General features: G+C 37.2%; 1 protein-coding gene across 1 annotated transcript; it reads right to left on the bottom strand.

Annotated features, from left to right (window-relative positions):
* Positions 1-6347: 6347 nt before the first annotated feature.
* Positions 6348-8171, bottom strand: LOC132127194 (trophoblast glycoprotein-like). The gene has a single exon (XM_059538937.1). It carries the CDS (start codon positions 8160-8162, stop codon positions 7260-7262), a length of 903 nt encoding a protein of 300 aa, XP_059394920.1. The 5' UTR covers positions 8163-8171; the 3' UTR covers positions 6348-7259.
* Positions 8172-24882: the final 16711 nt, after the last annotated feature.

The following is a 24882-nucleotide window of genomic DNA, read 5'->3' as shown; positions in this document are numbered from 1 at the left end:
GATTGTGAATGCCTCTGATTGGTCATTGCATTCATAAGCTCAACAGAATTATGTGTGATTGGTTATAATGCACAGCACTGTAAAAACATGCATGTCTCTGGCTCTGCACTCTGCTCTGATCTTTTTCTTTTTTTATAGTTTACATGACAAACTGTGCATTCCACCCATAATTGTTTGTTGAGATCTGTTTCCAAATTAAGGGGGCTGGGGGGTTGGGTGTTTGGGGATGCAAGCTTGTTAACACGGGGGCACTGGCTCCCCGATCTTGTACTCAGCTGATGCCAGTTCAGCCTTGCAGGGACAGACGAAATCTAAGACCCCTCTAAGATTCAACCCTTCTATCCATACTGTAACACCAAGAACCACTTCCTTAATGTGTGTCCCAAGTTCAAGATACTGACTACAGAGCAAATAGTACAGAGGATATCCAAAGAGAAGCACTGTTGGAAATGTGGGCAATCTCATACTTCAAACAATTGTACTCTGAACTTTAAAGAGTTACATCTGACTATCTTTCATGTTGTAGTCTTACAGATCCAAAAGAGTGTGCTGTTGGTCAACGTTCCTACCCTTCAGGCCTATTTAGACCCATCCAAGAGATCTCAAAAGGTAATGCTCGGAGCATAAAATTGTTTTGTCTCAGCCTGTAGAACACACTCAACACACTGTGCATTAGGATCCACTCTGCATGGAGCCACTGTTTACCTTCACGTGTCATCATTGCACAGACCATGCAAGAACTACCTATTTCCTTATGCTTTCACCACAGATAACCTGAGACTTTCCTAGAATTTCTACCCTGCGTCCACTCTTCAGCGCAAGTATGAGCATCTTAGGTCCTTGCTTACCCTTGATTGACTGAGCCTAACCTATATGGCTTATCGGGTCTGACATGCCTCACCGGCTTAATCCTGTTCGGCCAGTGTGTATGGGACTGCAAATGGACCGATTGGCATCTGTACCAGACTTGGTTGCACCCTCCAAGATCCCACTGGGTTCAGTCAAAGCACCCTTTCCACCCCACATTGTCTCCACATAACCTCAACCACAAAAAGTAATGAGCTATTCAAGAATGCAGAATGCCTCTGGCAAATTGATTCCCAGCCCTGTGTAAATGAGAAGACAGCCACTTGCCAAGCAAGACCAGTATGCCTTCTCTCTTCTCCAGACACATACCCCCAGAGTAGAAATCAGTGAATCGGTAAACCCTTCGAAGCACTGAGCATAAACTTTATTAAAGACCTTAGGTGAGCTGAGTCTTATTGTTCTGAAATGAAGAACCTGCAAGAAGCTGGCTATATTTCAAAGATATCAACATAAGAAGCTGCGCAATCCTTGGAGTCATGGTATATCCCTCACCATATGGTGACGCATAACAACAAGGACAGAATTGTTCTTATTCATACCAAGGCAAAACTTTAAATGACATCCTCCTGCCTGGGACTGTTCTTGGTCCATCTTTACTTGGTGTCTTGCTGAGGTTCCATGGACATCCTGTAGCCATCAGTGGAGATGTGAAGGGTATGTTTCACTAAGTTCACCTCTTGCCAAGTGATAAACCTATTGTATGCTTTCTGTGGAGAGACATGCAGAGGACAGAACAGCATAAGATCTATTCGGCACAATGTGAAGCCCTTGCTGCCATATATGCACTGCAATAAATTGCTCAGAACCACCCACAAGTGGACCCAGCACTGGTGAGAATGTTCAAAAATTCCACATAAAACTGTTGCTGAAGCTAGAGCATTAGTAGACAGCCTACGACAACTTTTGCTCACCAATGGGCCAGCAACAGACCTGAGGTTATTCAGCATCTCTCCTCTTGATCAAATGCACTAAAAAACTAGTCACAATTAAATCTAGACTTAAAACTCATCTGTTTAGCTGTGCATTTATTGAATGAGCACTGTGCAATGTCTGAACTAATTGCACTATATTTTCACCGTTTTTTTATTTTGTTTTATGTTAAATCATTTTCTAACTGTTTTAAATTCATTTTAAATAAGTATTTTTTTAAATAATTTTAAAAGTTTTAAAATTGCTTGTTTTATTCTTGTTATTATTTTTCTTCATTATTATTTTACTTTCTTTTATGTAAAGCACTTTGAATTACCATTGTGTACGAAATGTGCTATATAAATAAACTTGCCTTGCCTTGCCTGAAGCAAGAACACAGAATATAGAACTCTGGCTATCACAGAAAAGAACACTTGGGCTACGGTGGAAGTGTCTCACAGACTCATTCAGCTACAAACCTAGCCAATCTGGATGCCTTAAACCTACTCTGCATAATGTCTACAGACATTTGGCATCTCAATATGATCCCCTGGGTTATCTAATTCCACTTAATACCTGAGTCAAAGTGCTGGTCCAGGATTTGTGGAAGTACAATCTAAGGTGGTATAACCCTGTCACATCTGACAGCCTGATAATCAGATGGCAAGACTGGCAACAAGAGCTCCAAAGTTTGAATCAGATCGCAATCCCAAGGTGCTACACTCCATTTGAAGGGCCAGTGGAAATCCTCAATCAGGATTTACCTATATTCTGTGACACATCTGAGATGGCCTATGGCTCAGTGGCCTACATGTCCACAGAAAACAATGAAGGACATGTACTGTACATGTCTCATTTGTGTTAGCTGTTCACAAGTGGCAAAGGTTGAATTTGATGATGTTAAGGTTTCCTGATTCTAATATTGAGCATATGTATCGATCTTGCAATCTGCTTCTCAATTTACTAATCAGCGAGCAGTTCAATCATGTATGTTAATTAATATATTACTGATATATTAACCACTGTTTTCTTTGTATATCTTCTGTTTATTATAGACCACATGTGTGAAGAAACATATACAAACCTCCTTTGATTAAACAAGTTAAACTGGGATTCCCTCTCCTGTTTCTCTTACCGGAAACACACACCACAGGTGTGTGCATCACACCTGAACCCACTGAGAGTCCCATACGCTTGTATAATTATTATTATTTAGCTTATTCCTTCTTGCTTTTTGTATACTTTCCCTTATATTATTACTCTAAAGCAATTGTGATAAATGTGTAAATCATTAGAAAACTGCATTTCCTGTGTTCAGTGTATGATTAAATGAATAGTTATCAGTGTAGGGCCAATCAAAAATACATCATGTTCATTTGATAGCATGACGAATTACAGAGTTTCATTTGTTGTTTTTGGAAAAATGGTAAGTAAATGTATGTGATTTGTGTAAAACATTTTTCAGATATTTTAAAGTATTGGTTGGTTGTATTAACAAAGTATTCAGATCACGGTGTTAACTGTTTTGAGAACCTGAGTTTGGAGACACGTTTCAAACTGTGAAAAGCTGTAAATGAAATTAATTTGGGACGCCTGAAGGCACCATTTCATCTGAGTATCATAATGCAAATGAACAAATAATGCTGCTGTAGTAAAACACATCACCAGACATCTGTCTTAATTTGCATAGTAAAATAAAAACAATTTTCACAGTCTATGTTTGTGTTTTACCTTCATAAGGAAGTGTATGATTGGCTTTTGATAACACAATCAGGACTTCATTCAATTTAATCAAAGCTTCTGCTCTATAAGGGATTTGGGCCAATGTCTTAATTTCAGGTATTTAGAGTGGACACAGCTTCTCCAGATGAGCTAATGTTTCCAATCTGCCACTGGTCACCAGAATGACCGTTGTTTGGACTTAGATTGACACCTAAGACTGTACAAAGAACCTAGAATCCAATAACAAAAAACCCACTCATAAACAACCTAATGACTTCCTGGAAAACCTAACTGTCTCTAAATAAAGGCAACACTGACAAACTGACTAATTTGTCTGTCTTTATAAGGCAATTCTGAAACAGGAGCAATCAGGGTCTAGTCTGTGAATGATGACTGTGACTGCTCTCATCTCATGAGGGTTAGGGTTAATGACTTTAGAGGAGACATAAAGTAAACCCAACAATGCTTGTCCTCACAGCGAGTTAAATTATCACTCCAAACTCAAAAAGACATGAAAGATAGAGCTCCTATTCATTAATAAGAAAATGTATTTGGTTTGTAGGATCAGGAAATTATGAGATCAGCTGAGGTTAACAATTTTCATCAGATACAGTAGAGATAAGCTTTTCTCCTATAACGATTATTCAAAATATTGAGAGTAGACTGCAGTGATGTATGGTCAGATAAAATTCAGATGTGAATAATAATGAGATGTTGCATCTGCCTCCTCGAGTTTGCTTTGATAGAAGCTCCAGTTAGACAGCAGCTGACATCTGCCTTCAATGGCTCTCAGAATCTTCAAACATAATATTCTTTGATAGCTGCTTTTGCCTCATCTATAATCCACATTACCCTTTATAAAAGAAAAACACATGTATTTCGTCATTTTCTCCCTAACTGAGATTCATAAGTCATTCTAATTAAGATTTTAATGAGTCTCAATTAGACTGATGAAAACAATCGTTTAAAAAAATGAGTCTGTATCATCACAATCCCGAATGCACAGATATCCCAATAATTAGTAAGTACTTAAGGGAGATCATGCTAATAATATAACTCTTTGTTTCTTTGGAGAAGTACCAGATTGTTTTTAACCATTTAAATTACTGCATTTACTGTAAATAAAAACACCACTACTACTAAAATCCATTTATTCATGTCATACATTTATTAAAGAGAGAGAAATTATAATATATTGGGATAGTTTTGTGCCAATAACACATAAGATCAAAGACTTCTGAAAAACTTCTGAAATCTATTAAAAACAGGTCTAGTTGCTTGGCTGGCAGTATGCTAATATGTTCCTGGTGTGTAAAAGATAATATAGTATCGTAATGGCTGGTTGTCCCAGCACTATAGAGAATGCGTTGGCACAAGACCAGAGGAGCACAAAAGACTATGGTTGGCAATTATGAGAGAAAATAGCCTATTTCGATGGGTTTCATTCATAATCCCTTCCTCTTTTTCTTTTTTCTTTTCTTTTTTTGCTGTGGTTGGCTTAAATATTTGACAGTTTCTTCAATTTTAGAAAGGCAGTGAACTGGACAAAGTCATTTTGAATTTCACTCAGGCTTACAGGAGCAATAGACTCTGAGTCAGAGGCCTAATTCTTTACACACGGATATTGACTAACCCTGAGACGCTGAGAGACTGGGGTCTGGAGTAGGTCATACGATTTATATGTTCATGTATGTGAGAAACAGAAAAAATCTTTGCCTCTGTAAGGAGCTGAATATAAGAAATGAAAGATGCTTAGCAGAAGGTATTCTTTCATCTAAGGCCTGAACTGATGCCATCAGCACATATGGACACCTGCAGCTTTCTTGGCCAGCATCAGCATCACTAGTTCTGCGATATTTTGAGAAACCTCAAAACTCTATATCAAGTATGAATTCTGAAAATAATTAAATATTACCCCTGAAGACGCAGGGACATAAAAAATATAAAATAAGGGAAATAGGTTTGCACAGGACATTTTTTTTCTTTTCAGTACCTACAGGATTTGTATCAGGGGTTGTGCTGCTGCACGACTTACCTTGTGTTTAAAATCAAATACCCAATCATAAGGAACCTAGTAATTAAACCTGGGCAAATGAAGAAGTTTCGGGGGCAAGACTCAGGATTTATAGGACATCAGCTTGCCCTCTTATAGTAATGACACTGATGGGATTTATCCCGGCTCTGCTATAATTATGTCACAGATTTATCTTCAGTCGTGCCTCTGTTCTTTTATTAGCAGCAAATTGTCTCCAACTATCATCAGTATTGGGGAGAGATATCCTCATAGTAGTTTATTTAAACAGAAATAAACTGAGAGGAAAAACTGAGTGTACACAAACTCTATTTGAAAATTTTCAATGATATCCTTCTCACTGCAAGAAACTGCCAGTTGCTTCACTGAAATCAAATGATGCCTTAAAATGTGTTTGTATGGGAAATAACTGATTTGCTCTCAACCTGGATTTCTTCATTCTGTTGCCTTTATTTGATATTCTCAATAACGAAATCCAGAATATTTGTTTAAAAACAAAAAGAAGAACAACTAAAATTAAAAAGAAATTAGAACCATAAATAACAAAACACAAAAAGAGTTGTCAATGAGGACATCTTGAATGTTATTGAGGATGCAAGTCATTTATTTATAAAATAGTATTATGTCACTGCTCTATATTGTAATTTCATCACAAGGTTGTGGGCTGCATAACAGTCATTCAAAATATACAAACAGTTGATGAAGTTTAGAATTGCACATATTTGTACAGTCAAATCTCCACAAAGGTCTAGATTCAAACATTACCAAAAAAAAAAAACAAACAAACAAAAAAACCCTCACTCTCTCACACAGTCTTGGCACTGTATACAAGGTTATATAAGGTAAATAAAGAGCAAAATTCAAGCAGTCCTCCAGGTAGTGTATGTAATATTTGTGTATATACATTCACACTAATGCACTTAAAGATTTTCAAATAATGTGACGAAAGCTGATCATTTACCTATTTCATTAAATGCATAAAGCATTATAATGGAAGTTATTGTATATTTTTGCTTACATTTTCCCAGATTTTAATTAGGCCTTCTGGACTGGTTGATGCAATAATTTAATGCATTGAGGAAAGCAAGGAGTGTTACATATATCCTGCACTCTCCTATATTATTTGGAATTGTTATTTATGTATTAGTATTATTTTTTGAAACTGATAAATGTATATACAGCTAGCACTGTTTTCTTTCCATAGCATCTAATACAAATTAATACTTAAAGTGATGAAATTGTTTAATGAACCTTGTTTTCTTTGCTTTATTGATGCAGTTTCCTACTGAAATACGAATTTATGGCTAAGGATTATTTTCAAAATAGCCAATAGGCTTCCATTTACATCACAGTTTTGAAACATGAGTTGTTACCTTCTATTGCTTGCAATGAGATCTCAAATACCTGGAGAAAGCTACCCATTAGCATTCCCATTCAACTCAATTGTTGGTCCCAGAGAGGTTGGAGATGCATTCCCATTGCAATTTTTTTTAGACAAAAAAAAAAAAAAACACACCCATGATTGCAAGATGGGTTACTGAAATTCCATATTCATTCTCCCCAAACTTAAAGTTAATAAGTGTATTTCTGCTGAAAGTTTATTTTGTGATCTTTTAAGAGTTTGTTTGTCTTAAAGCTAACATACATGGACTTAAGAGCCACAAACTCCAGTTTCGTTGTCATAGCGTTACATCAAACAGTTCAGGGAGATGAGGTCAGCAGGTTCCGATTAAACGGCAACGTTTGCTAACCTGGGATCGGAGTCCTGTTCATATCTGTAATGATACACCTCCATTTGATCCCGGCAGGCCTCTCTAATGTTATTGAGCCACCTCTTGATGCCTCTTCTGTTCAAATACAACACCATGAGGAACACAACTCCAATGAGGGCCAACACAATGCCGAGAAGCACATAAGACCGGGCATCCAAGTTTTGGCACTCCATATCCCTCTTTTCTAGATCCTTTACGAGTGTATTCTTCTTCTTTTCTGGTTGCGCGCATTTCAGGCTAGTTACGTCTGCGCATTGGGAGCTGTTCTTCAGCCAATCATAAAACTCCTTCACTTTGTCACATTTACAGTCGAACGGGTTGTGTGATAAGTAAACATGTATTTCCTCGAATTCGTTTAGTTTCGCTAAACTGTGCTTATCCAATGTCGCAATTGAATTATTTGTGAGTATTAAAGTGGTTAAATTGAGGTTGCCAAACCCAGAAAGAGGAATAACCTTCAAACAATTTCCAGACAGGTCCAATATCTGAAGATTACACAAACTGTCCGTGGACAGAGCGACTTGCCACGCGCCCGAAGTCATTAAGTTGTTACTGAGGTTAAGATGACGTAGCCGTTCCAAGCCATAAAAAGCTCCAGAGGACACAGCCCTTAAACGGTTATGACTCAAATCTAAGGAAACAAGTCGTGGGAGTCCACAAAACGCACAACTTTCGATCACCTGTATGTTGTTGTCCTGCAGTGACAGCGCGCGCAAGTCCATGTCGGTCCCATTGGCTGAAAACGCTCTCTCGGTTAAAACTGAGATGTTATATCTGTATAAAGTTAGTTTTTGGGTGCTTCTGGGCACTTCGAGAGGTAGCATAATCTCTTCACAGCTCACCAACCCGTCATAACGCATGTAGGTATCGTGACATTTATGAGCTTCAGCGGACAAAACAAACAAACACATCAGCCCCGCGCTAAAATGATATCGCTTTACAGTGTGAGATAAAACACGAAGTGGTTTTCTGTTCATTTCCATTTTAATCTGAAGCGAATGTTATTCCAAAGGTTTAATTGCAGCATATGTTCTCTTCATAGTTCGGATTCACTTCGCTTCGGGAATCCGCTTGAGCCATCAAGGAAAGCAGTCCGTGTGGCCAGAGAGTGAGCGTTCAGTCCGGCAGCATTTTCTCCTTTGGAGCTCCCCTGACGACGCCTTCACTACAAATGCGATCTAGTGCTGTCTAGCAGCATCCCTGAGGTGAGCAAAAACCTCGCCCACTTTCCTCATCGAGAGAGAGATACAAAGAGCCATGTTGTTTTGCAGTTAGGACAGAGTGGACACTGAATGAACCTCATTCCAGAACAGTGTTGAAAGCATTTTAGAAACTTTAATCGAGGAGACGTAGCCTACATGATATGTGGGAGAATAAAAAATGCTTCCTGCAAATCTGTTTAACAGGGATGTAAAAATAGGTGCTGTCTCAATTTTACTCATAAAAGTAAGTAAAGTAAACATTTTTACGATGTTGCGCAAAGAATTTTTCAGAGTTTCAAATTTGTCAGTGGTTTGAAACCTTGCAAATGGTGATCTGAAAACTGGTGTGCGAATGTGTGAATTTTTTTTTGAAACTCTGAAAACAGAGCTTTGCAGGCCTGCAAAGTGGTAAAAAAAATTAAATCTCTTCAAACATTATTTTGTTTTTGAGTTTTCCTTCTTCAGAAGTGCAACACTCTTTTTAATGGTGTTGTGCAATCATTTCAGTTTCGAATTTGTCACTGTTCTCCCAGTGTATAGTTTGTTTTCAAGATTTGAAACCTTGTAAATAGTGATCTGAAAACTGGTGTGCAAATAGGTGAAAAAAAGTTTTGAAACTCTGAAAACTGAGGTTCGAAAGGGCGAAACTTATTACATTACATTACATTTGCACTCCTATTGCAGACAATTTTTTCAGAGCCGAGTTTACAACACCCACTTTGCGGAGATACACCCACACAGTTGCGAGCTTGCGACCCACGTGATTTGTGGCAGCGTTGTCACGCAGCTCTGCTCTGAAACTCAGACTGATGCTGAGTCCCAATTCGCATACTATCCGTCCTAAATAGTATGCGAAACTAGAATTAGTACGTCCCAAATCGTAGTATGTTGAAAAGAGTATTCCAAAGATACCCGGATGGTCTACTTTTTCCGGTTAGAATTCGAAGTGCAGATCAATGCACACTCTAAGTGCTAATATTGCCCACAACCCATTGCGTGCGGGAGGGAGGAGCTTTGCGATGGCTTTGCGGTGATGTAAACATGACAGGCGGATGCAGCAGCGGAGATGCGCCCTCAGCTTTTAAGTGTAAGAATTCAAATGTTTAACCCTAATTAAAGTTATATTTTAAAAGCATGGTTCATTTTTGTGTTATATACATAAGTATAAAATTAAGTATAAATACGGTAAACAATAGTTATACTATAAACTTTAAATATTTGAACTTTAAAATAAGTAGCTTTCGTTACACACATTGCACATGAACGTCAGAACCAGCCGCCTCACAAACGACCTGCGCTTGGTTCTACGCCCTGCTTCTTCACTCCTCAACTTGGTAGAAGAACACATTGTAAAATGTATTGTGAAAAAAAAACGATGAGAAAAAAAGATGGGAATAGTAAATAAAATTTTATTGGACACAAGAATGAATGAAACGTTAACAGTTGTGGTGTGCGTAACTAGGCAACCACGTTGTCGTTCACGTTGCATGAGGTGAGATTGACCGACTGCTCCGCCAATGACAAAAGCGCACAGGATACGCAAAATAAATGGTCCTAAAATTTAAAAAAGGTTACCGACTTGTCGCTGGAATTCACCATACAATTGCCAGTAGCCACTGAGTTTACCACTGATAGTCCGGCGGTGCATCAGTATACACACTCACCTCACGCAGCGAACGACTCACTCTCCTCAACTCAGTTTCTTTTTCGGGGGAGCGGGGGTTGGTCCTGTAGCTAATTTCACATAATGATTACAAATTACAAAATCATAAATTTTAAAAAGGTTTTATTGAACAATTTGCCTTATTAAAGAACTTATAAGCTTTTTGGCTTCTGGGGCCTGAAATTGATGAATTTTGGTAAATATTTAGCTAAATGTCTTTTTTTTGTGCTTGTAGTAGGCTAGTGCTGGCTCCTTGTCTGGTTTAGGCCTGTCATGGATAAATAATGATGACAATAAAACCACCAGTAGGTGACAGCAAAACCATGGTTTAAGTATTTATTGAATCGTTCAAATCAAACTTTTCGTTCAAAACGGCTGATTCTATTAGAAAGGAAACAAGAGAGTCCATTTGAATGGACTGTTGAATCAATGGCTCACTTGATTCGTTGAAAATCTGATGAATTCAAGGAACAAAACACCGTGTTAAGGGCCGTTCACATGTCGCGCCTAAAAACGCGTCGCTTTCTCCTTTCCAAAGCGCTCGGGCAGTTGCGCTCCTAAGGCGTCTGCTGTTGCTAAGCAACCATGACCTGCTCTCTCCATGAAGACGCGGAAATTTCAGCAAAGGATAAATGAATTTTGCAGCACTAAAAATCGCTTGCAGTAGCTCTGCTACTAAATTTATTTCAAAATTCCTTCATCTTGGCTGAGCTTTCAACGTTGTTACGGGAAAGGATGAAGCTGATTGGTTGGTTCTTGTCACATGAACAAGATGGGTTACTGAACGGTGCGCTTGTGGCTCTCTGAAAAGTTTAGATGTTTTTAACTCGATGCGGCGTGGACGCGCTTGGAAAAAACGAGCGCGTCGCGACCGCATCGCTTCCATTATGAGCGCACATACCACGCACCTACATTGGAAATAACGAGCTTGAGCGCGCAAAAGACGCAATATGTGAATGGCCCCTGCACTGCACTGTTGTAGCTATAAAATTAATAGCACATTTGTGCTCGCGCACATGTGCTGATACTCAAGAATTGCTTAATGTTCAATGAATATAAAAACGTAAAACATTTTTTTTTCATGGCTTAAATTATAAGGACATTCTAACTGTATTTATTAATTCTAACAGGCTTCATTGCGCAGTGAATGCTTTTGAACTCTTAGGACGTGTTTTTGTTGGGTTTCTGCAAAGTCGGTGACTCAAAATGTCAGCTCTATCCTCTCTCAATCCGTCACAAACAGCATATGAGGACAATGGAAGCAATAAAAAACAACAAAAGAGCAATGATTTACAAGTGTAAATCTGTAACAAGTCTTAGTTAGCTTACACGTAACAAGGGCTTTTAAATATAATAAAGAAAAAAGAAAACAGATAGAATAGAAAAATAATAGAGCAAGCTAGTGTTAGAGGTCTTTTTTTGCCTTTGTTAATTGTATAATAAACGAAAACCGATAGAATACAAAAAGATTAGAAAGCTTTATATATTCTTTTTTTAAGAATAGTGAGTGTTAAAGTTAGAGGGTCAAATCAATTTGGAAGAGAGTGTTTTAAGCTGATTCTTGAAGATGGATAAGGATTGAGTACAGACAATCCAGCAAAGATTTACCCAAACGAAGGTCTGAGACTACAGAATATCCTCAATGCATAAAGCACTCTTTTTCACACACACACACACACACACACACACACACACACACACACACACACACACACACACACACACACACACACACACACACACACACACACACACACACAGTATCAATTTTAGTGATGTGGTGGAGAACAAATAGTTTATCATATGTTTTAAACATTATATATTTATTAGCCTACTTATTTATGTTATATACTTATATTATATATATATATATATATATATATATACTACTTATATAATATATGAAAATACAGATGTTTAGATAATAACTCAGGTTTATTTTTTTTATTATTTTTACAAAATATAGATTTTAAAATGTCTCAATACATATAGCAGAAAAAAGTTAACCATGCATTATAAATTTGTAATAGGCAATTATTTATAATTTTACTGAAATATTTTAATAAAAGTAAAAAAAAAACTCTGTACACCTTTCTGAATATTTAAATATAATATCTAAATATTCTTTTGGATGCACTATAGAAGTCACTTTAATTGTAATATTCGGTCTCTACATGAAGAGAGAGTCAGTGGTCCACTGCGTGAGGAAAGTGAGTCGTTCGCTGCGTGAGGAAAGTGAGTCGCCAGCTGAGGAAAGTGAAGTGAGTGTGTATACTGATGCACCTCCGGCCTATCAGTGGTAAACTCAGTGGCTACTGGCAATTGTTTGGTGAATTCCAGCGACAAGTCAGTAACCTTATTTTAGAACCGGACCGCACGCCATCCTAGACAGGACCGCCTTGTGGCCAGAAATCTGTGCATCCTCTATTTGCGTATCTTGTGCGCTTTTGTCATTGGCGGAGCAGTCGGTCAATCCCACCTTTCCAGTAAATACGACTTGTGATTGGACTGTACGTCAGCAGACAGCAAAGCATTGGCCAAGAGCAGAAGGCCCTCCCTCCAGGCTTTTTTTTTTAGTTGCGAGGTTGCGAAGCTTCATTTTCGCTCAGTCTGAGTTTCAGAGGCTGTAGTGGTGGAAATTATGATTCTTTCTAGAGATTCGTTCATTTTCAGTTCGTTCACCAAAATGATTCGTTCAGAAACGTTCACTGATTCGTTCAGTGATCATTTCTTCGTATTACACAAAATATGCCAGTAGGTGGCAAAAAAAGAGTGTATTAAGTGTTATGTCTTTAGTCAACGAACGTATTCAATTACAAAAACTGATCTGGTTTTATTAAAATGTGTGTATAATCGCATTCAATATATAAAGTCTAATTAAGTTGTTTAGATGAACAAAGCACAATGTTTTCTTGCCTAATTAGCATTTTAATTGTTTGATCAGACAGTTTGTATATTATATATTCACATTCACAAATCGGGGATTAAACGTGGAGTTGCTAAATATCAAAACAAGCGTATGTGCGCAGTACCTGCGCTTTGCATTTTGTGAGATTGACATGCTAAATGGCAGACTAACCCGGTTTACTCTCATTCATTTCGTTCACGAACAAGATAAGCTATGTACCAGTTCATTTCATTCACGAACGACATGTATCCGTTCATTCAGCTCATTCACGAACGACATGTGTATCAGTTCAGTCATTTCATTCACGAACGAAATGTACTAAATCATTCAACTCGTTCTCGAACGACATGGGTACCAGTTCAGTCATTTCGTTCACGAACGATAAGATCTCTAGATCTAGTTCAGACTCATGAAACTCGTTCATTGAAGGGCGTATTCGTTCACTACATTCAACAAATAACATACTCTCACATCTCATACTCTAAGGCTATTGGCTCGAGGTTGAGTAACTCTTTGACAGGATGAAATGGTTGTTACCCGGTTCACCGAGCTGCGCATGCGCTGCTTATAGCGCCGCACTGCTGTGGAGGGAGGAACTTCACTGAACGAGAAATATGAGTCAGTGGATTACGTGAACGAGAACGATTCGTTCACCTAAAAGATTCGTTCAAAAAGAACGATTCGTTCACGAACGACACATCACTAAGAGGCTGCATCCGAAAACTGAAAAATGCTGCCTTTGGAGGTCACATGTTTCTGAACAACATTTTCCACTTTTTATGTAATTTCTAGCGAGAAATTAATATTGCAGTAATGAAATATCCACTTAGTTATCACCAAAGCTCTCTACATTTTGCTGTAGATCATTAAACCATTACTCTGCCTCAGAAGCCTGTCCGAAATCCGTTTCATGTGGTGCCTTCGGGCAAAAACGCTGCCTGCAAAGTCATTGCCCGATTAGACAGCAAGGCAGCAAGTCACCTGCCTAAGTTTTCGGATGCAGCCAGAGTTTCAGAGCAGAGCTGCGTGACAACGCTGCCACAAATCACGTGAGTCGCAAGCTCGCAAATGTGTGGGCGTATCTCCGCAAAGTGGGTGTTGTAAACTCAGCTCTGAAAAAATTGTCTGCAATAGGAGTGCAAATGTAATGTAATAAGTTTCGCCCTTTCGAACCTCAGTTTTCAGAGTTTCAAAACTTTTTTTCACCTATTCGCACACCAGTTTTCAGATCACTATTTACAAGGATTCAAATCTTGAAAACAAACTATACACTGTGAGAACAGTGACAAATTCGAAACTCTGAAAAAATGATTGCACAACACCATTAAAAAGAGTGAAAAGAGCAAATCTTATTTTTCGATCTTGCAAAACTTTTTTTTGTAAAATTTTGAGTTTTCGAACACTTAGTTTCAACCTTTCAGAACTTTATTTTCAGTTTTGAATCATGGCAGGATTTAAATCCCATAAATATCCAAATCTAATTGTAGGCTAAGACCTACTGTATAGAAGTTTATAATGAAATGTGTAACTAATATTTTTGTCTGATATTATTAAACCTCTATACCAATATGTGTTTAAAGTCATTACATCAAACATAACTTACAGAAATAAAGAAAAAAATAATCTCATCAAGTTAGTTTAAAATAAAGATATATATTATTATTTATTTAGATATGACAGTATAGTGAGTGACAGGAAACTATGTGGGGGAGAGGCGGTTGGATTGGGAAAGGTCCACAAGCTGGGGATTTGAACTCGGGACGCCCGCAGCGCAAAAAAGCTATACAGTAAGTCAGCGCGCTGCAGAAAATGTTTTTATCCATTTTAAATTTATTCCAAAATAGTAACTCAAGGCAGTAACAAGCAATATATTTTATTTACTCATATTCAGCTATTCTTTTTAATAGTTAACTTGTAACTTTCTTTTTTTTTTTTTTTGGATCATCAGTCATCAAAGCTCCTTAAATATTGGTCACAGACACAGATTTACTTTAAATTACACCAAGCTGATTACTCACTAAAAACTCACGTGACTTTACCCTATTCATTCATAGTTACTCGCAGCAAACTCACAGCTCGCTTTAGGGGGTCTGTTAAAACTCAGTGAGCCCAGGGGAGGCGAGAGAGACATAGACTCTCGCTGTAACTCTACCTGCTGGTGTTGCTGTTGTTAATGTTATATTTTGTAATATTGGTGTTTTATCTTTGTACTACACATTTTTTTTTTTCATCCAATGTTTTGTGGAGGCACTGCCTCCCTGCCTCCTCAGAGGAAACACCTCTGGTAGAAGTATAGTATACCTGGTTATTGGACTGCTATTTTCAGTGTACTGATATGTGACACATCAATTCTAATTCAACTCTAGACACTATTAGGGATGTATAGAATAAGACCACAGGAGCATGGAATGGATGGGTCGGGATAGGACACAATTAAAAGCACTGCTGACTTTGAGCAAACTCTACCCACAGGACTTACATAACAAGAATTCTTTCACCTAGAAAGAGGATTCAGACAACATAACAAACTGAAAAATTAATGAAAGTACAAAATAAAAAAACAAGCTTCATTGCTTTTAAAGCCTTGTACTGTAAGTGCACAGCCAACAACAATGTTGTTGCAGGATCAATAGTTATTTCACTATGAAATATTAACAGAGAAGCACAATATAAATTATTTTGTAACTTTGTGTGTTCAAAAGATAATTCTGCATGTATGCTCTGTGATGCCATCTTTGATTTGCTGTGTCTGTTCACAGTGTGGCCCCTGCAATCCAATCTATATTGTGAATGCCAGCTGTCTACAGGGTCTAATGTTTTTCCATCCTATCAGTCTGTGGGGTACAATCTGTTGGTAGGTAAAACCTTTTTTAACCCATTGCGATTTTTGCTGTCTATCCTAAAACTGGTCCCTGAAAAGTATTTCTGGAGAACAATTTCAACTGCTGTCGGTTATTGTTTAATAGTGGAGAGGAAATCTCCAGGCCCCCGAGTTGGCTATGACATGATAAAATAATTTCAGACAAACAAATAAAGACAGGTAATAAGCTCCAAAAACACTCAGGTGCAAAGAGACATAAAAGAAGGATTCATTTTGGTGGCAAAGTTGAAGCTTTGCTCCTGCTCCTGCCTTTTCTACCAAAGGTTACTCAAGTTCAAATGAGAGCACTCAGCATTCAGTCATTTTCTCCAGTCAAGTGGAGCATGTAGCTTTTAACGCTTGGAGATAATTCAATTTTGTGGGATTTCATTACAGTAAGCCATCCTCCACCCTTTAGCCACATGAAATGTATTACTGATTACTTTACTTTAAAATCTAACCTTCTGCTTTCAATCTTCAATCCTCTATGTCTACATCAACACTAGACTGAGAAGCAGCAGCGTAATCATCAAAAATGCATGCATTAGAAGGGCTATAGCCTAAGTGATAGCTGTTATTGAGTGATGCACCATGATTATTTTATTCAGTGGGTACCTGACAAAGTGGCCTAATTGTACTTGTCAGCCTATAGTAAGCCGGTTTGAGGTGTGCAACAGATATTAGCTATCATGTTCCAAATGGGCAACTTGGCCAGCTATATTACTTTATCCTTGTGGCTGCCCGTCTGGAGTAACACAGTTGGCAAAGCGTCACAGTGTCTGTCACTCATGTAACAGGTTCTGAGATGGAAGAACCTGTTACACAACACCCCCCAAAAAATTCTATATTATATTAATAAAAATTGCATTTACATTTTTATATGAATCTCTCTCTAACCCATTCATTCTAGTATGCATATATTTGATTAATACAGTTAAAAAAAATCTATTGTAATTTATTTAAAAAAGTAATTTTTTCCTGTGATGGCAAAGCTGTATTTTCAACAGCCATTACTCCAGTCTTCAGTGTCACATGACTTTACAAATCATTTTAATATGCTGATTTGATGCTCAAAACTATTTCTAATTATTATTAATGTTCAGAAAAGTTTTTGCTTTTTAATAATTTAGTGGAAATTGTGATACCATCCAAAAGTTTTGGATAAGTAAGAAAAGAAATAAATACTTTTATTCAGCAAGAAGACATTAAATTGTTTAAAAGTGACATTAAAGGCATTTATAATGTAAAAAAAAAATATTGCCAAAATTCCAAGCTCGGAGCCCTCCCGTCAGACAGCATGCCAAATACACATAACCTTTACTCTGTTTATTATATGTAAGTGTGAACTCATGAAATCAGCATATTATAATGATTTCTGAGGAATTATGTGACACTAAAGACTGTAGTAATGGCTGCAGAATATTCAGCTTTGCCATCACAGGGATAAATTAAAATTTTTAGTATAATAAGTGTTAATATTTTTAACAATCATTTTGTTTCAGCTAGTTTGATAACCGGTACCAATAATTCATTGATCACTGATGAACAGGAAATTGATGAGACGACAAATTATAATGAATCAGATTTATTTTCTTTTACTCCTATATTGCCCACCGAAGTTAATAAGTTACTTTCAAATTTAGACTGTAAGAAATCAGGTGGATTTGATAAAATTGAACCAGTTTTTAAAGTTTCTGAGGATATTATTGCTAAACCTATTGCATCAATTTTTTATTTAAGTCTATCCACTAATGTAATTCCAACATCTTGGGAATCAGCTATGGTTATGCGATTATTAAAAGGAGGAGATCCTTCTGATTTGAATAATTATCGCCCTATTTCTAAATTACTGGTTTTAGCAAAAGTTTTTGAATCTATAGTAAATGATCAAATGAAAGAATACCTTGCAATAAGAATACCTTTTGAATATATTTTAAACGCATTTCAGTCAGGATTTAGAGCCGGCCCTAGTACGATAACAGCTTCTACACTTGTTACTAATGATTTAATCACCGCTCTCGATGAGAGACCGTGTTGTGCGGCCTTGTTTGTTGATTTGACAAAACCGTTTGACTTAGTGGATCATGGCTTACTGTTGCAGAGGCTTAAAAGTATGGGCCTCTGTAACTCGGCCTTGAGTTGGTTTCAAAATTATTTATTTGATCGAACGCAATGTGTTGCTATAGATAATTATGTTTCATCCGTATTAACAGTTGAGAAGGGTGTCCCGCAAGGTTCTTTACTGGCATCACTTCTTTTTTCTATTTTTATAAATGAATTAGGGCAGGGAATAAAATCCGCAAAGTTACATTTTTATGCTGATGATACAATAATTTATTCAGCTGCAGCCTCTCTTTCACAAGCTATTGAAATTTTACAGGATTCTTTTAATACTTTTCAGCGTAATTTACTCCAATTAAAATTAATTTTAAATGGGAATAAAACTAAGTACATCGTTTTTTCACGTAGTCGTTCCATGATCACTGCCCCGTCTATTCTTACTGTTGATGACGTGCATATAGAGAGAGTAACAACATACAAATATCTGGGAATATGGATAGACGAGAAGTTGGCATTTGATGTTCATATTGATTACTTGGTAAAAAGATTAAAACCAAGATTGGGCTTTCTCTTTCGGCAAAATTTTTTTTTCCTTTGGAGCTAGAAAGAAAATTATTCATAGTACTTTTTTACCCATTTTAGATTATGGTGATATTATTTATATGCATGCTTCTATATATTTATTAAAAAGATTAGATTGCATTTATCATGCTGCGTTGCGTTTTATAACAAATGCTTGTTCACGTACACATCATTGTTTGTTATATAACCGTGTAGGTTGGACCTCCTTACATTAGGAATCAAGGAAATCACATATATCAGTATTTACATTAAAGGTATTGCTGGGTATGCTGCCAAATTACATTACTAGGCTTTTATGCCTGTATAAAAAGAACTATAGCACTAGATCATCAATTGGCATTAAATTAGAAGTACCTAGGATACACTCAGAACATGGAAAATCAGCTTTCTCTTACTCTGCTCCTTGGCTGTGGAATGAATTTCAAATTATTGCTCAACTAGAAAGAATTCCTTCTTTGAATGTGTTTAAAAACATTTTGCGATGTAAAATTAATGAAGTGTGTGGCTGTTTTAATTTATTTGGTGACATTTGATTAATGTATTTGTATTTACCTTGTCTGTTTAGAATTAGTTTTATGTGTTTTGTAATTATGTGAAACTTTAATACGGCCATCTTGGCCAGGACTCCCTGGAAGGAGAGATTTCTTTTAATCTCAATGGGACCTTCCTGGAAAAATAAAGGTTAAATAAAAAAAATATATATATATATATATATATATATATATTATATAGAAAAGTTATTTTAAATAATAATATTTTACAGCATTACTGTCAGTGTACGGCATGTACCAGGAATAGGACTGAAGAATCAGAGTGCGATTCAAACACTGAATACTTTAATAAATCACTCAGGAACCAGGGGTGTATTCCAGAAAGCACAGTTAACTTACAGTCAGCTAAACCCTGAACTTTCGGTTGATTTACCCCAAACCTTAATTAGGCTACTTGAGGTAAGTGGTTCCAAAAATGCATCCGGGAGTAAGTTCATTCAACTCAGAAAATGTTCCTAGTTAAGACCATATTTGGGGTCTAGTCTTTATAAAAGAATATATTTAGAAAATAACAGATTTGTCCTCATGTTCTCAACAGGGCGACGCATCGACGAGTCACTATAGAAACTGATGCTTAGAAAAGGCGCGCCATGTGTTTCTTTCTTCTTTTGATCAATGGTTGTTTACATGCTTAGCGCATACCGCCACCTAACTGATGGTGGTGCAATCATTTTTATGTGTTTTTTCCTCTGTTTAACCTTTAATCCTTGAGAACTTTGATGATGTGATGGCAGCCACAGGACGTGATGCACTCACCACACACTAGCTACAGGTGGAGAGAAGAGAGAGTTATAAAGCCAATCAAGTGGTTGGGGATTATTAAGAGGCCATGACTGACAAAGGCCATGCAATTTACTTTTTGAGCATTTGAAATGCACATTAGATTTGTGTAATTGTTTGTGTGAGCTTGCACCACATGTGCATTGTTTGTAAAGAGCATTAGTTCTGCGTCACTCAGCCGTGCGTTTGTTCTATGCCCATCATTTTAAAGTGTGTGTTTTGGCAGCGTGTGACCGGCTTTCTGCTTGGTGGATCAGTAGTAACAGTGTGCTCTGTTTGGGTGAGCCCCTCTGATAGCTCATTTTCCATTATGCTCACTTCAGATCAACCTGATCTCTCCACAAACTCTCCACATTAAACGTGACCACACATTTCCGTAATTCCCAACATCCACCCCAGAGTGACTCATTTAATTGTCAGATAAGAGCACTTAACCAAACCAGTGCATTATCAAACTTCACTCATGCAACACATTAAAAGAATCAAAACCAGATTGGTGAATTATTCATTTGTTTACAGCAACACAGTCTTGTGGCAGTTTGTAATTATGTTTTGGGGAATTGGTGACTAATCTCATTCATGTTTTCGTACAATTTTCTTATGCTCCAGTAATGGTTATCTTTAACGGTAGGGCTTCATGCTTGCTTTTTCTAAATTTTCATACAAATCGCACTAATGCACACAACATTGTCACCTCATGAAATCTTAAGAGTTCATTTACATGTGAGATTATGATAATTTTAATTTAAAAATGAAAAATCCAGATAAATTAATAAGAGTTTGAGAAAAAATAATGTCACAGTGCAAAATCGTCTTAAAAATAGGTTTCATTTACTTTATGCAAAATATAATTTAAAAAAATTCCTTATATCTTTATAACTTTATATCTCACAACTTTTCTCTCACAATTAAATTGCTAGATATACAATTGCAAGATATAAACACAGAATTATGATATAATGTGGCAATGCTGAAAAGAAAAGTCTGAATTGTGAGATAAAAAGTAGTATTTACAATTTTCTGTGGTGGAAACGGATTTCCATAACATGCGATTCAATATAAGACTCAATATTTTCTTGCCAGGTTGCATACAAAAATAAATATGTACTTTTTATTAATTTTTTAGTCTTTTAAGAGTCGTACATTCTTAAAAATAAAGGTTCTTTATTGGCATCAATGGTCCCACAAAGAACCTTTACCATCAATGGAACTTTTTCATTTCACCAAAAGTTTCTGGAAAAAGGTTCTTTAGATTATTAAAATATTCTTCACACTAAGAAAAAAATGGTCCTTTTAAGAACAGTTCACTGAAAGGTTATTTCGGGAACCAAAGCTGGTGAAAAACCCCCTTTTGAACCCTTTATTTTTAAGAGTGTAAGATTCACCCTGCACTGTTTTGCAGTACTGAGATATTCTCTTAGAAGTATATCTCTTAACATCACTTTCAGAGACTTCTAAAGGGCTGCATTGTAATTGCAAAGCCTGCAGGTTTTGTTACCAATGTGTGGTGTGGGTGTCCAATTGCGAACATCAGTTTTCCTCCAATGAGGAAAGTGTCTTTTGTTTTTGATCCGTGACCCACACAAAAGGGTTGGTGGGTGGATGGTGGAGCCTGGAGGAGGTGATTATGGTTGGAATGCTCTTCTGCTTGCTCTGATAAGCATTAACAGAGGCTTTTATTTCTCATTAACTCAAGGTGCTTCCTCTCGGCTGGCGGAGAATGAGGAAATCACACGGGGACATCTGCGAGGACCTGTGAGACGCCAAGCACCTGCACTCAACCAGAACGTCTGCTATCAGGCTGTGTCTACACTGCGTGATTACCACAACACAGATAAGAAACCTTGTGATTATAATATTACAGCTGTCACATTGACCCGCAGGCTTGATGTAAACAAGGGTGTCATCCACTAGTGAATGTAGATGTGAGCATCTGACATACTGTCAGCAGAATTTAAAATGATATGTACATACTCATCACTTTGTGGTCTCACACATCAAATGCCTAGGTACTTCAAACTAGGACGCTTGTCAACAGACATCCAAGCCTGACATGTTCATTCAGACCCATAATATATAAGCTTAAAACTGCTCACTATTAAACGTATATGTATTGTGAACTCATGTAAATGATGTAAAAAAAGCAGCTTTCTACATACAAAGTTTCGGTGTAGGCCTACGTATTATGTGAAAGTGCTTTGATGGGTGAATACCCTTCCTTTAACTGCTTATTGCTGAATTTCTCCTCTGGCTGAATTAAACCAGGCACAGTGAGCCATGAGAACCCTTACCAAGTCAAGCATGCACTTTTCAGACAAATAAAACCACAGAGATTTAGGACATAAAGTAACATATCTGTGTGGATTCTGTGTGTTTCCTATCTATCTATCTATCTATCTATCTATCTATCTATCTATCTATCTATCTATCTATCTATCTATCTATCTATCTATCTATCTATCTATCTATCTATCTATCTATCTATCTATCTATCTATCTATCTATCTATCTATCTATCTATCTATCATTATTATATATCAGTTATTTGCAGCATATATTTTATGTTCTATCAATAAATTATTCATATCTACAACTTTACACAGACACAAAAACACCAAAAAAAGAAGAAAAAAAGAAAAGTAAAACAAAGTATGTGGCAAAGCATTTCATTATCATCATCAACATTTATTATTATTATTGTAATTATTGTTTTGCTGCATAAATTTTATTTTATATGAATTACTTGTAGTTTATATCAATAAATGATTGATATCTATTATCTACATATTTCAGCAATATTAGCTTATTTTTATGTGTGACCCTGGACCACAAAACTAGTCATAAGGGTCAACGGGATTTATGCATCATCTGAATAACCTTTCCATTGATGTGTGGCTTGTTAAGATAGGACAATATTTGGCCAAGATACAACTATGTGAAGAATCTGGAATCTCAAAAATAAAGTTGTATGTATTTACAGTAGGAAATTGACAAAATATCTTTATGGAACATGATCTTTACTCAATATCCTATAGATTTTTGGCATAATAGAAAAATAGATTATTTTGACCCATACAATATATTATTTTGTTGGCTATTGCTACAAATATACCCTGGTTTTGTGGTCCAGGGTCCAATATTTCAGCAATATATTCAGTTATACCAGAATCACATACCATAAAATATTATTAATATATCAGAATTAAATTTATCCTGTCAACATTTTCACTTCACTTGAAGATCTGTCACCATGCTAAAAGAGATACAGTATATGCAGTGAAACTCCTTTCCCTTTTCATGAGCTATATTTTGACAGGTTTTTCTGAGGATATAGATAAGCCTGGTAAGTTTCCAGCTTACTTGTAAGACTTGTTACGAATCTGTCAACCAGTTTCTAGAAATGTCTCTGGAGGCTTGAAAAGTTTACATGCAGAAAGTATCAGCAGTGAAAGTGACCTACAGAAGTGTCAGTGGAGATTAAAGCTCATGTGTTTACAATGCGCTCACATTGGCTTCACATCAAGGGACCACTTATGTCCCAAAAGGCAAGGATTTGTGCGTAAATGCTGTTCATTCTGTCCCTCCCATTGCTTGAGTCCTTCAGATCTGCCTCTAAGCAAAGGGTAAGGAGTTGAAGGACTCTGCCACACACGCTATTCTGGCACACACGCATGGCTGTACCTTCAGCAGGAGGTTTTTCATTCATCACGCACCACCACGTAAACTTACATCGGCTGTCTGTGTGAAAAACGGCTCTGCCCTGACAAAGCACCAACGCAGGTACACGGTTCCTCATCAATCAAAAGGCAACAAGGTCATTTATATCTCACGCTCAGCGGTGATCATGTGTCCTTTTGCTTCACCCTCAAGGTCGTTGAATCTTATACATCAAGCGTACCTATTAACGGAAGTGAGAATTAGACACACAATCTTCCAAACTGTCTTTTGCATATGGATTTTTTAATGTAAAATCAATCATAACACCGATCAATCTCATCATTCATAGGTGTCATGTATCTCCCTTCCCCAAGACGGACTAAAAACCTCCTAATCACTTTCCAAGTCATAAAAATTCAAAAGGATTCCTTCTCTGTTCCTCTTCTCCACCCGTCTACAGCAAGACGAAGGCCCATGAGGCTGTAATCAAGCCAGGTCTTTGAAGCATGGCCCCGGGGCCAGCAGAACACTGCAGGAGTGCAGAGAGACACACTACTTAAACACTACTCCTGAGCCACGTGAATTAATAATGGAGGTGGATTCCATCTTTGCTTGGTCACTCTGGATGCATTATACCAGCCTATTGGCTGGAGAGTAACAGATACTTATAAAACGGTGTCACCTGTCAAAGAGGCATTAATTAGTCATCCACAGTTGTAACGGAGCAAGCCGCATCCAGACGGGCAGCATGGCTCGCTATCATCTAGTTGCGTGTTCCAACATGGCCATCTTATAATGGATCTCATTCAACCTCTGACATAAATGGCTTCTAAATTCACATCGACACCTATGACAACAGCGTACATTGCCCCTGATGCTTCTGGGCAACACTCAGCTGATGGACATGATGGAAAAGCAGCAGAACTGTTGTGGATTATACAATCTTTATTTCATTTTAAGTGGTTTTAACAAGCTAAATTTCTATTTCAAACTAGATTTCTGATGCACCTCTTGTAAATATGTATATATATATATATGTAATGATATAAACCTTCATATTCATCCGGAAGAAGGAGGCGGGAACCGGCGGACAATCAACAACATTTTAATAATTTAAAATAAACACAAAACAGCGCACCAGCCCCTCACGGACGACTGGTGCGCGCAAATAAAAACCAAAACACAACTAAAATCCCAGGCCTGGTCCTCTCTCGTCCTTCACTGTCGTCGCTCCAGTTTTATATCCTTCCATCTCCTCCATGGGCCTCGAGACCGGTGGGTCGAACAGGTGTAGCTCATCTCCAATCTCTCCACCG

This window comes from Carassius carassius, chromosome 45 (genome assembly GCF_963082965.1).
Source record: "Carassius carassius chromosome 45, fCarCar2.1, whole genome shotgun sequence".
Classification (NCBI taxonomy): domain Eukaryota; kingdom Metazoa; phylum Chordata; class Actinopteri; order Cypriniformes; family Cyprinidae; genus Carassius; species Carassius carassius.
This window is presented reverse-complemented; position numbering and strand designations above follow the sequence as displayed.

Excerpts from the sequence above, each read along its gene's own strand:
- LOC132127194 (XM_059538937.1), bottom strand. The coding sequence starts at position 8,162 with ATGCGTTATGACGGGTTGGTGAGCTGTGAAGAGATTATGCTACCTCTC.